General features: G+C 42.0%; 1 protein-coding gene across 1 annotated transcript; it reads left to right on the top strand.

Moving 5' to 3' along the window:
• Positions 1-305: 305 nt before the first annotated feature.
• Positions 306-12,831, top strand: LOC139640303 (1-phosphatidylinositol 4,5-bisphosphate phosphodiesterase beta-3-like; the record flags this gene model as incomplete). The annotated part of the gene is made up of 18 exons (XM_071514488.1): positions 306-369; positions 2,513-2,650; positions 3,166-3,245; positions 3,376-3,429; positions 3,767-3,839; positions 5,628-5,728; positions 5,862-6,028; positions 6,535-6,681; positions 7,079-7,236; positions 7,337-7,419; positions 7,773-7,857; positions 9,391-9,538; positions 9,814-9,915; positions 10,400-10,473; positions 10,589-10,685; positions 11,290-11,374; positions 11,888-12,012; positions 12,677-12,831. Coding segments are annotated over exons 2-18 (1,755 nt in total), but the record flags the coding sequence as incomplete, so codon positions are not given.
• Between the last annotated feature and the right edge of the window lie 150 nt (positions 12,832-12,981).

A 12,981-nucleotide genomic window follows, 5' to 3' on the forward strand; every position in this document is an offset into this window, starting at 1 on the left:
GTAACCAATCATGTGCAACTTTGAAGTGGTTAATGTTTCTATGGTAACAGTGAAAACCTTGCGGGAAGTATTTCAAAGGAACGCAGGAATTAAAGACGATTTCTTGCTGAAAGCTGAAATCATATTGACTGATGGCTTCTACAGAAACATATATACACAATCTGATACCTTACACTGTTACAGCTAATAATCAAAGTCCCTATGGGAAAAATAAATGGGAAATTTACTTTCACGATGTTTCAGCTCTACTGAAGTACAATGATGATAACTGACATGAACCTCCTCCTGTCTGTCTTTTAGGAGGTGGAGATTTTGGACATCAGCACCATCAGGGACACCAGAACAGGGAAGTTCGCCAAACTACCAAAGGTACATAACGTGTGTGTGTGTGTGTGTGTGTGTGTGTGTGTGAGAGAGAGAGAGAGAGAGGGAGTGAGAAAGAGAGAGAGAGAACCTGTCACCCCCTGCTGTTGATAACTGTCCTCTGACCAGAAAAGTGATGCTTAAGTGTGAGACTGTCAAAAGGTGTGTGTGTCTGTTTATACACCGATGTGTGCAGTAACCCAATAGATGTGCTGTGATTTATGTGTTTCTGTGTCTTTGTGTGTGTCTGCATGTGTATCTGTGTATCCTTGTGTTCCTGTATATACATATTTGTGTGTGTGTGGTTTCCACTCTCAGCTGATGGTCCAAAGGTGACAGAGCGCTAATGAGCCATCTGGCAGATGGACCAGCCAGACAGGAAGTGATATAACGAGTGGCTGCTGCCACAGGAAGTCATTGTGTAACAGAGGAGAGCTTGAGGAGAGGTACACTAATGTAAAGCTCGGTGTCATGCTGTCCTAGTTGCAAACATCAGTTTGCATAAGCAGCATGGCTGAACGGACAGAGAGAAGAGCGCCACCTCCAGAAACTCAAACCGCATCAACAGAGAATCCAAGGAAAAAGACTCACAGTACTGGACACTGTTTGATTGACAAGTGAAGTGCAGTGCAAAGTAACAAAGATGGAGACAAAATAAAATAAAAAAAAGTAGATCTCACCGATTATCACTTCATTTTAACTACAATTCATCATCATTATTATTTGAATTGCAGTTTCAGTTTATATTTTCAATGGAGTGAACTGAAAATGAATTGACCCCAGGATTTTCAGCATTGCAGACAGTTATGGTGCTCAGCTGGCCAATGAGCCGCCTGTCTCCGCACTTCTAAGACTCTCTAACGCTTGTTCATGTTCACAGCTGTAGGCTGAACTGTCCTGAGGTCGTAGCTCAGCATGTGAATGTGGTTAAAGCATGGAAGCCAGTGAGCTTCTGCTCTGATCAGTGTCGTTCCAGTAATAGGAAGTCCTAGAGAGTCACCGAGCTTTGCTTCTCGTTCCATCTGTGGTGGTGTAGAGCCGCGTTCGGTAACGGAAGGAGGCTACATGTTCAGGAGTGTTGTGTCATGATGAAATGCAACTTTCAGTAATGTTGTGTCGAAATGCAACGTTCAGGAGTGTTCTGTACTGACAAAATGCAACGTTCAGGAGCTTTGTGACGAAATGCAACCTTGAGGAGTGTTGTGATAAAATGAGACATTCAGAAGTGTTGCATTGTGGGGAAACCCAATGTTCAGGAGTGTTGCAGAGTGACCAAATGCAACGTTGAGGAGTGTTGCATAGTGACCAAATGCAACGTTGATGAGTGTTGCATAGTGACAAAATGCAACGTTCAGCAGTGTTGTGACAAAGTCATTTGGTCCATGAGAGACGGCTCCATTCTATCAGAATGGCTTGAATGTATAAATTGTTGTTTGCTGCTAGAGGAAAATGTACATTTTGTACACTGCATTGGCAGTGTTGTTCCTGATAAACAGTCATGCCAATTATTTAATTGAATTGAACTGATAGAGAGAGAGAGAGGGAGAGAATGCATAAGTGATAGAGAGACATTAAGTGGTAGAGAGAGTAGCCTAATCAGGAGGAAAGAGAGGCAAGTTGTTTGTCTAATTAGATTGGCTTGCTGGACCACATGTATCACATTTACTGTTCTCAAGAGAGAGAAAGAGAGAAATGGACAGAGAGAGGAGGAGGGAGAAAGTTTGTATTTGCTGTGTGCGTAAGCTATCACTTTCTCTGTCTCAATTCAATTCAGTTAAATTCAATATGCTTTATAGGCATGAATGCTTCACAAACAGCACTGCCAAAGCGTTGCTTACAATGCTGAATAATGTTGAATGTGTCTCTCTCTCTCTCATACATTCTCCAAAAATTGAAAAAACAAATATCAAGTTAAACCAATTACGAGAGCACCACACCTTTCCTATGATGCTGTGTGTGTGCGTGTGTGTATGTGTGTGTCCTGTCTGCAGCAAAGGTGACATCTTACCTGTATATGTGTGTGTTTCTGTATGTTATTTTGCACATTTACTATGCATGCAAATATGTGTGTTAAGACCTTAGGGAATGAATGGAAGACAACGAAATGTCCTAACAAGTACAAATGTGTGTGTGTGTGTGTGTGTGTCAGGACCCTAAGGTGCGGGATGTGCTGGGCTTCGGTAAGGGCAACAGCGTGGAAGGGAAGCTGGTAACCGTCGTCCACGGCAACGACCTGGTCAACATCTCCTACCACAACTTCCAGGCCATGCAGGAAGACACAGCCAAGGTAACCACGGATACCGCCGCCTCCATCCCATAATTTCTTTCTTTCTTTCTCTCTTTCTTGCTTCCTTCTCTCCCTCTACCTGTCTGTTTCTCTCCTCAGGCCATGCACTGATTACCTACTTTACGATGTTGACATTGAGGCCTGTGTGTGTGTGTGTGTGTGTGTTTAGGAGCTGTAAAGGGGGATTATTTTCTATGTGTGTGTGTTGTGTATATTGTGTATAGCAGCTATTTTACTTAACTTGTTTGACTTTAGTCCTTTTGTGCATGCCAACTCCCCATTTCAGCCTCCCTCTCTTTGTGTGTGTGTGTGTGTTTGTGTGTGTGTGTTTGTGTGTGTGTGTGTGTGTGTGTGTGTGTGTGTGTGTGTTTGTGTGTGTGTGTGTGTGTGTGTGTGTGTGTGTGTGTGTGTGTGTGTGTGTGTGTGTGTGTGTGTGTGTGTGTGTGTGTGTGTGTGTGTGTGTGTGTGTGTGTGTGTGTGTGTGTGTGTGTGTGTGTGTGTGTGTGTGTGTCCAGATCTGGACAGAGGAGCTGTTCAAGTTGGCTACAAACATACTTTCCCAGAATTCAGCACGGAATACCTTCCTCCTCAAAGCGTAAGAACTTCTGTGTGTGTGTGTGTGTGTGTGTGTGTGTGTGTGTGTCTTATTTGAACATTATTACTTAGGCCATGTTTAGATGGTAATTTTCACTTTCTCTCTCTCTCTCTCTCTCTCTCTCTTTCAGGTACACTAAGTTAAAGTTGCAGGTGAATCAGGATGGGAAGATTCCAGTGAAGAAGTGAGAAACACAAACACACGCACACACACACACACACACACTCACAAACCACTTATCTTACCTCTACACAGCATTTTGAATGTCAGAACCCTCCACTTCTTCTTTCCTTTCCTCTTCTCCGTCTCTTCCACTTCCTCCCTCGTCTCTTCAGCAGTTCACCTCGGCTCATTTTTGATTTGATTTCTTTCTAGTTGACCATGTCATTTATTTAAATCCTATCCTTTGTCGACCTCGTGTGGAAAACAAACCTTGTCCCACGTCTCTTGCCTCGCACGATCAACAGTTTGGAACAATGACAGTAATCTCTCCTATCTCTCTGCTTCTCTCTCTCTTTCAGTATTCTCAAGATGTTTTCAGATAAAAAGAGAGTGGAGACAGCTCTGGAGCAGTGCGGCCTGGTCAACAACAGGGTAATCACCAATATCAATCATTGACAACCGGCCTAGTCAATACACAGTATGGGTGGGGACCCAGCATGTGTTGCAAGTCTGTATCTTTTGGGTTCCGACATGACAGCGGGTTAAAAAGGTTGAAACTCCGTCTGTCACCCTGGAGTCTGTTTTGTCTGCAATGCCTGCAATGTCAGTTAGGCTGTACGAAATACTGTAGGCTTAAAGGTTGGTAGCATTAAAATATGGTCAATTAAATGTGGATTAGCCTACACACTTTGCCTTAAAATCAGTGTGGAGACACAGGATTTTTCTTTTTTAAACTTGGTTTCCCAGGAACAGTAAATTTAGTTAAAACACTGGAAATAATGGCCTCTTAAATTCTTTAATCCCTTCGAGTTCAATTTGAAACTTTATTACTGTTTTTTTTTTAACTTGACCTGTTACGTTCCCCTTAGCAAGCTTCTGCAGTGTAAGTGGGACTGAAAAGATATTGTTGGCTTATAGGTTGGTAGCCGTAAAACATGGTCAAATGTGTTTTGATTAGCCCATACTCTTTGTCTTAAAATCACCAGATTGTTCCTTTTTGAATTGCCTTCCCAGAAACAGCACAGTTTGTTAAAACACTGTAAATCTGGGCCTCTTTCATTCTTCCAGCCCTGGGACTCAAATTAGAAACTAAGTCATGCCAAAGCCTCTGCTTGCCACTGCAATGTAAGACAGGCTGAATAAAATACTGCAGGCTTGCAGGTCTTAAAACAAGGTAAAAAAACCCCCAAAAAAACAGTTTGGAGTCCTTTTGAGTAAGAGAGCAGATTGTAAAAAACTGCACAGTCAGCCAGTCTCTCTTCATATTGTTGTCCTCTGCTGCCTCCTGCTGGTCCAATGGAAGAAGACACAGTAAAAAAAGACAGGGGTTAAATTCCAGTGAGGAGGGACCGCTCCTCTGCACTTGGGTACAGTTCCTGGAAAACGTGGCCGGTTTGAGTTCCTGGCACTGAGAGCCACAATCAACAGTGTTTTTTATTGTTATATTGTTATACAGTGCTGTAGATAGAAAGCACATCTTTCTGCAGCCGAGAGGTTACAGTGGTTGGGTAGTGCGGTTACAGTTACAGTAGTTTGCTAGATGTTTTCATTTTAGGCTTTTAGCTGATGCTTTCATCCATAACTCATAATGGGCAGAGAAGTAGGGTTTCGATGTCTTGCTGCTGACACACACACACACACACACACACACACACACACACACACTGCTGAGAGGATCAAATAGTCTCTCTAACAACTGCTTAACCCAACAAATTGGCGGAGTTCAGAGTTCAGTCAACTCTGCATACTGCAGTCAGGCTGATCAATCAGCATCTTAAAAGAACCCATTAACTTTTACAGGCAGGTGGTGAGAATACAGTTTGTGTATAGTTGTTTCTTTTGTCCAAATGTGTAGGAAGTAACTTGGGAAAATCTTTTTCACCTGTTGTACAGTTCCCTAGACGCTACACTGTCACATTATAACATAGTCTGTCTTTATATGCACATATACCTTTTTAAAATTCTATTCGGCTGATCTTTTAAGTCCTTTTGTTTTTTTTAAGTTTCTTTGGACTTCTGCTCTGTTTCAGTATGTTTCACTGTAAGCATGAATTAATAAAGTCAAAGTCATAAGATTCAGAAAAAATTGATGAAAACAAAATCTTGTATCTTTAGCTTAGTTGTTTCTTTTCATTAATTCCCTCACTCTTTTGTCTCTGTCTTGTTTGCTGTCTCTCTCTCTCTCTCTCTCTCTGTCTCTCTCTCTCTCTCTCTCTCCAGACGGAGGGCATAAAGCCAGATGATTTCACATGGGAAGCCTTCCAGAAGTTTCTCGACAGCCTCTGTCTCCGGCCTGAGATACAAAGCATCTTTGAGGAGAGGTAGGCGACACGCAGACACACACACACACACACACACCATACTTTCATAAAGCCAGGAGTTAACACACATGCACGCAAACACACACTTCATCATTCCTCATTCAAATCAACTCTGGTTTATTTCCCCCTCCAGTGGCTCAAAGAGGAAGCCGTTCATCTCTTTGGACCAGCTGATGGACTTCATCAATCGCAAGCAGCGAGACTCCCGGCTGAACGAGGTGCTGTACCCCCCGCTGAAACGAGAGCAGGTCCGACAGATCATGGAGAAATACGAGACCAACGCCAGCCAACTGGAGAGAGGTGAGTGGCTCAATAGCTCAATAGATTGCTCAGACAAAATACAGAGGTTTTTTTTGGACAGGCTTTACATAATTTCATCTGCAATGAAATCATGCAGTTTAATTGCAGTGGGGATAAATGAGTCCCTGGTTCTTTAGCCCTTAATTTTAGACACTTTAAAGCGATGCCCAGAGGACAGAGGACATTGCCTCTAAGGAGGTGACCACGATAGCCACATTCTTTCTTTTTTTACCCAAAAACTAAGAACATTTCCCATAGATTTTAATTTTATCTTAGTTATTTACTTATTATAGTCTTATAAGTAGACAAGATAGTTGTAGTTCAGTTTTAGGTTTTTCACAAAGTCTCGTTCTTATTTTTATTTCAGTTTATGACAATGTTCTTAACACCTAGTTTCATCTTAGTTATAGTTTAGTGATAATAACTTTAATTCTCTCTCTCTCTCTCTCTCTCTCTCTCTCTCTCTCTCTCTCTCTCTCTCTCTCTCTCCCTCTCTCCCTCTCCAGACCAGATCAGCTTGCTGGGTTTCAGCCGGTATCTGGGCGGAGAGGAAAACACCATCGTACCTCCAGAGAGGCTGGACATCATCGACGATATGAACCAACCGCTGTCTCACTACTTTATCAACTCCTCACACAACACATACCTCACAGGTAAAAACACACACACACACACACAGCTCACATATAACAAGACACACTATATACGCATAGGTGGGTGTTCACAAAACCACGCATATACTTTACATTTATATACAAACACACACATAATTGCACAAATTCAAGTGCGTGCATATATAGAAGCATGTGCAAAAGCGTGGCATGCACACACACTCATTCAGAGATATACATAAACACACACAGATTTTAGATTTTTTATTTTTTATTTTTTTCACAGTTGATTTTTTTGTTTTTAAGCCCCAAAGTCTAATGCTTTATATGCTAATGTACTCACGGTTCACATCCAGTTTTATGGATTTCCTCCATCCCTCTGTGTGTGTGTGTGTGTGTGTGTGTGTGTGTGTGTGTGTGTGTGTGTGTGTGCGCGCAGTGGGCCAGCTGACCGGTCTGTCGTCAGTGGAGATGTACAGGCAGGTGCTGCTGACAGGCTGCCGCTGTATAGAGCTGGACTGCTGGAAGGGGCGGCCGCAGGACGAGGAGCCCTACATCACCCACGGCTTCACCATGACCACCGAGATCCCCTTCAAGGTGAGAGGCGCCGCACTTTGTCGTTCCTTTGGTTGTTCTGTTGTTGGTTAAAGAGAGAGAGAGAGACTTTTTAACTCTCTCATCCTTCCCCTGCCTGTAGGAGGTGATTGAGGCGATAGCAGAGAGCGCTTTCAAGACCTCGCCCTACCCCCTCATCCTCTCCTTCGAGAACCATGTTGACTCGTAAGTAGCGTGTGTGTGTGTGTGTGTGTGTGTCTAGGTGTAGGTGTTTTTCAGGTGTCAGTCCCTTCTTTATAGACTCACCATTTTTGCACCAATCATTTACCAATCATACAGGGAGAAATCCATCGTAGAAGAGGCAGAGAGACCAATTTCTACACCAACATTAGCCTTAATAGTAGCATTCTGGGAAATGTAGGAAAACACTAAGTAGACACGGCAGGTTGAGGGAAAGTGGGCACAACAAAAAAGTAAATTGCAACACTTTTTTCCTTTTTAAGCAATTCTTTTTAAAATTTCAGAATAAAAGCTTATCAAAACTAACATAACCAAACCCCTCTGTCTCTGGCTGTCAGGGCCAAGCAGCAGGCGAAGATGGCGGAGTACTGCAGGACCATCTTTGGAGACGCCCTGCTCATCGATCCACTGGAGAAATATCCGGTAAGCCTGATCTCTGGTCAGATCTTACATTAACTTATAGTCCACATGCATTAGTCATTGCCCAACTAAAAGCGACGCAAGCACAGGCTTTCCGTATTTTTTTTTATATGAATACAATTTTACATGTTACTTTTCTAATGTTTCCGAGGTTCCTATGCAGATGTGGAAAGTATGAAAACATGGATAATGTATTTAATTATTTCCAACTGTTGTGCAGAATAATATCTATCTATAGAGTGATTTGGCATAACTGTAATATTGTCCACAGTATGAGTATATATCACAGTTGACACTGAAGCCTGGACTTTTCTAGTTCTTTTCAGTGTCTTCTGGTTGAATACATAACTTGCTTGAGTGTCTCACATGTGCTTTTGAATGGCAAACTTAATGCTCTTCTTTAAGAAAGCAACACACTAATATCTTTTGATCCCACAGTCACATGTGTTTAATCAATTAGCAAACCCATGAAAACCATCAAACAGCTTGTGATATGCAGATCAACTCATGGTCTGAAGTTTTGGTACTAAAGCGCAACTCGTGATGCACTATTTTTGTCTCAGGCAAACCTCTGTGTTTACAATTCTTTAAGTCTTTTAAGATTTTTTTTTTTGCTTTGCCTTTCGTCCACGTGATATTCAGTTTCTTGGGTTTTTTTCTCATGTTTCATACTCCATGCCGGTTAAAACAAACACTAAATCATGTGTAAATAGTTTTTATGGGATGTAACATATATATAGTTAGTATGGGAAATGGCAACACAAACTTCAAGGATAAATAAATTTGAGTGTGAATCATGGGGCCAAGTGAATGCAATCATCCAAATTTAGAATAAAGTTGTTGTTGATGTAAGTTGATTTCAAGAGTTTTCATAGAGAGTTATGGAACACTGTGGCTGCTCCTGTGACTTCTCTTCATTTTAACATTAGTAGAGGCTGATTTTTGCTAATATTTTATGGCTAATTACCATAAAACCAGGCTTGAGCCGGCTCAGGAGACCTCATGACAGCTTTTAGCCCACAACTCTGTTCACTATTCATGAACATTCAGATAGATTAAGGGGTGTGATTAAGATTTCTTTCATCCTTCCATCCATCTTGTAGAAAGATTCCTGTTTTCCTGCCTGTCTTCCATTATTTCCTGACTTTCTGAGATTTCCTGGTCACATCCCTGGACTTTATATATCTGGACTTATCCTTAGTACCATGTCTACCTTACACTGCATAAATATCCATCTTAACCAGTAACCTGCATTGAGTCTTGTTTTATTTTTCTTAAAACAAGTGACAAATCTGCCATTGGGGTGAGATAATTCCTCTTGTTTCCAATGCAAATCAACATCAAAATTTCCAAGTGTTTCTTCATAGCTATTAGTGGAGTGATCTGAGACTGAATATGAGAAGAAATGACTGAAGATGAACCCTAACCCTTACCTTCCCTTTAGGAAATGCTGTATACGATGACGTGCAACTTTTACATATCTGATTTTTGGATCAGTTATTAATCCAGCCAGTGTTTTCTCCTCCGCTGCTTCAGCTGGTCCCAGGTCAGCCGCTGCCCACACCACAGGAGCTGTTGGGGAAGATTCTCATCAAAAACAAGAAGAAGCACCACCACCATCGACCCTCGAGTGGCGGCAGCATCCGACGCAGAGAGCTGGAGGAGCAGTCGTCACCTAACAACGGTGCGTACTACACACACACACACACACACACACACACACACACTCACACACACACACACACACACACACACACCAGCAGCATCAAAGCTCTAGTAGAGAACTGGAAGAACAAGCAGCTAATCCACTAGTCAGTGAAATCAGCTGCTGTAGTGTTTGGTTGGACCATTTGTTGCACATACACACAGAGAATACACTTGTATAGCTGTTAGTTTGCTCTGTCTTTAACGACCGTGTTGTTGTTGTTTGTTGTTGTTGTTGTGTTGTTGTCTGTCTAGACTGTCCTTTGACGGACGGCGACGGAGGCCAGCTCCTGTCCAATGGGGAGGAGAAGCTGGCAGAGAGGATGGTCAAAGACTCTGATCCTCGCAAGTCCCTTGGTGGGTTCAAGATGGAGGATGGCTTTGGATATATTGATTATGGATGGGAAGATTTGCTTATCCCGATATGATTCGATACGCGATATGGGGTTCACAGTGTAATAAATTAAAGTTCAATGACAACAAAGTCTGACTGCGCAGAATTATGTCTATGTCTGAGCCACAAATCTTTCTAGCGATGTAATTGACTTGCTAGAATGTAAACAACAATTTAAAACATTTTAAAAAGTTCAATTAATACAATTTGGATGGACAGCTTATGAAATTGTGATGGGCAAGCCGTCTCATTTGTGATTACTACAGCAGAATAACATGGAGCTAATGTCACGATTCATTTTTTTATTGTATTGTTACATTTTTGTATTGTGATATATTGAATTTCGATATACTGTATCGCCCCATCCCTAATATCGATATACAGATGGAGGATGAATAGGGTAGTTTAGTGTGTTTACCAGTGTGTTGTGTGTCCCCATCCTACCAGGAGGGGAGGGGGAGAGCGAGGAGGATGAGGAGGATGAACCGGTGACCGAACTGAAGAAGCCAAACTCTGATGAGGTAAGAGTCATCAGGAAGGGCCGCTGGAATGATTGATCGGTTGATCGATTGATTGATGGATTAGTGACGTCTGTGCTTGATGATTTCAGTAAACAAAAAACACTCTCTCTAACAGGGTACAGCCAGCAGTGAGGTGAACGCTACAGAGGAGATGTCGACTCTTGTCAACTACATCGAACCTGTCAAGTTCAAGAGCTTTGAGGTGGCAAACAGTAAGTGTGTGCGTGTGTGTGTGCGTGTGTGTGTGTGTGTGCGTGTGCGTGTGTGTGTGTGTGTGTGTGTGTGCAAGTCAGCAAGGAAGATGCTGTCATTTTGTAAATCCAGTGGACACATTACAGTTAAACACAGCTAAGGTGTTAGAGACAAAATACATCCAAGAAGAGAATTTTTATAAACTGAAATCAATGCAAGTTTAATTTATTGGCAGAGCTTCCGGGTTTTTAATGGACCTTTGATTTGTATGTCAGATGCGAAACATGAGTGTGGGTATGTATGTGGTGTGTATGTCCTTGACTTCGTCTACAGGGAAGATGTGACGTGAGAGAGAGAGAGATTATGTGTGTGTGTGTGTGTGTGTGTGTGTGTGTGTGTGTGTGGGCGGACAAGGCTCGTTAGTTCTAAGCACCTCTCGTATGTATCTCATTAGGCCGACAAGCCGGCTAAATGACTCATTTACGGTTAATGATCAGTCTTGTCACACAAACCTGTCGCACTTAATCAACCATGTGGATTTTTTTTTTTTTTGTCATTCATTCTCATTTTCTGTCACATTTCCATTCTCCGTCTGTCTCTCCTCTCTCTCTTTCTCTCTACCAGAGAGGAAAAAGTACTTTGAGATGTCATCGTTTGTGGAGACGAAAGGCATGGACACACTGAAGAGCGCTCCAATCGAGTTTGTCGAGTATCCTTGCAAACTGGAGCTTCTTTTGAGAAATATGTGTGTGTGCATAATCTTTAGTGTGTTTAGAGTTTGAGCACTCCATCGGGGGGGATTTCATTTAGTTTATTATATTAGTAATGTTAATAATCCTGCAATAAAAAAACAATGAGCCTTCACTGCTTCAGTAGTGAGACTGAGAAAAATGACTTCAAAGCTTATCTCTTGTCCTGAAAAAATTATTGCTGGTACAAAAGCCTAGTTGTGACCTTTTGACCTTTTAAAACACAAAAAGTAGTTACTGCTGTTTATGTAAATATATGTAAATATTCATTCATTCATTCAGATGAAGTCAAAAGCAGTTACATTTACATTTAAAGCATTTAGCTGGTGCTTTTATCCAGTGCAATTTACAACAAGCTAGAAGGGGTTTCAGTGTCTCTGGAAATTTCTGTGTACTTGTGTGTGTGTGTGTGTATGTGTGTGTGTGTGTGTGTGTGTGTGTGCAGTGTTTAGTCCTTAACAGCACTCCTCTAGGTACAATAAGAAGCAGCTGAGCAGGATCTACCCTAAAGGCACCAGGGTTGACAGCTCCAACTACATGCCTCAGCTCTTCTGGAACGTGGGCTGCCAGATGGTGGCGCTCAACTTCCAGACCCTCGGTAAGTCCCGTCACCTCAGCCGCAGATGGCAAGAAGCTAGATCTCTTACTTGAGGAGGCCAAGTGAGTTAGGACTACTTGGTGTACAAGGTATCTGCAGGTCCTTAAAAAGTCTTCACAGGTCTTATTTTTTCACCATGCGATGACAGGTTCCTTTGCACTCTTAGATTAATACAGAACAGTGTTAGTACAATATTGAAAACATGCTTTTTTTTCTCCATTGTATCTGCTTTACTAAACACAATTGGACTTCATCTCCCTTGACAATGAATTTCCTGTTCTTCTTTTTCTTATTTCTAGTTTCAATATGCAGCTCTGTTTCCTTATTTTGGTTTTTAAATTAGTTTTAAAATTAACTTCCAGGTAGCATCAAAAAAGTCCTAAAAAATGTAAAATTTGGCTTTCTGAAACCCGCAGATACCCTCGTGTGCATGATAATATAATGAGTCTCCTCAATCTCATGAATAATTCATGACTTGGGGGCAGTGACACTAAGGCGTCTAATTCTCTCTCTATTCCTGTATCCCTCTAAATCCCTTCATCCCTGTCATCATCTGTCCTTCCCTCATCTCTCTCTCTCTCTCTCTCTCTCTCTCCATCTCTCTCATCCTCCCTCACCCCCTCTCTCTTTCTCTCTCCTCCATCCCTCCATCTCTCTCTCCCAGACCTTCCCATGCAGCTGAACATGGGAGTGTTTGAGTATAACGGCCACAGCGGCTACCTGCTGAAACCTGAGTTCATGAGGCGGATGGACAAACACTTTGACCCTTTCACTGAGAACATAGTGGACGGGATAGTCGCCAATACTGTCAAAATTAGGGTAAGGAGAAATTGTGTTTGTGTGTGTGTGTATGCATGTCAGTGTGTGTAACCTGTGGTTCATGTGAGTGACATATTGCATATATTTTGGTAATGTTCTGAACAATGTGTCAGTTGTTTCGGGAGTGTCTCTTTTTTCAAGTTATGTAAT

This window comes from Centroberyx affinis, unplaced genomic scaffold (genome assembly GCF_046629955.1).
Source record: "Centroberyx affinis isolate AG114_WGS23_722 - 3 ecotype Tasmania unplaced genomic scaffold, CSIRO-AGI_Caff_v1 ptg008982l_1, whole genome shotgun sequence".
NCBI lineage: Eukaryota > Metazoa > Chordata > Actinopteri > Beryciformes > Berycidae > Centroberyx > Centroberyx affinis.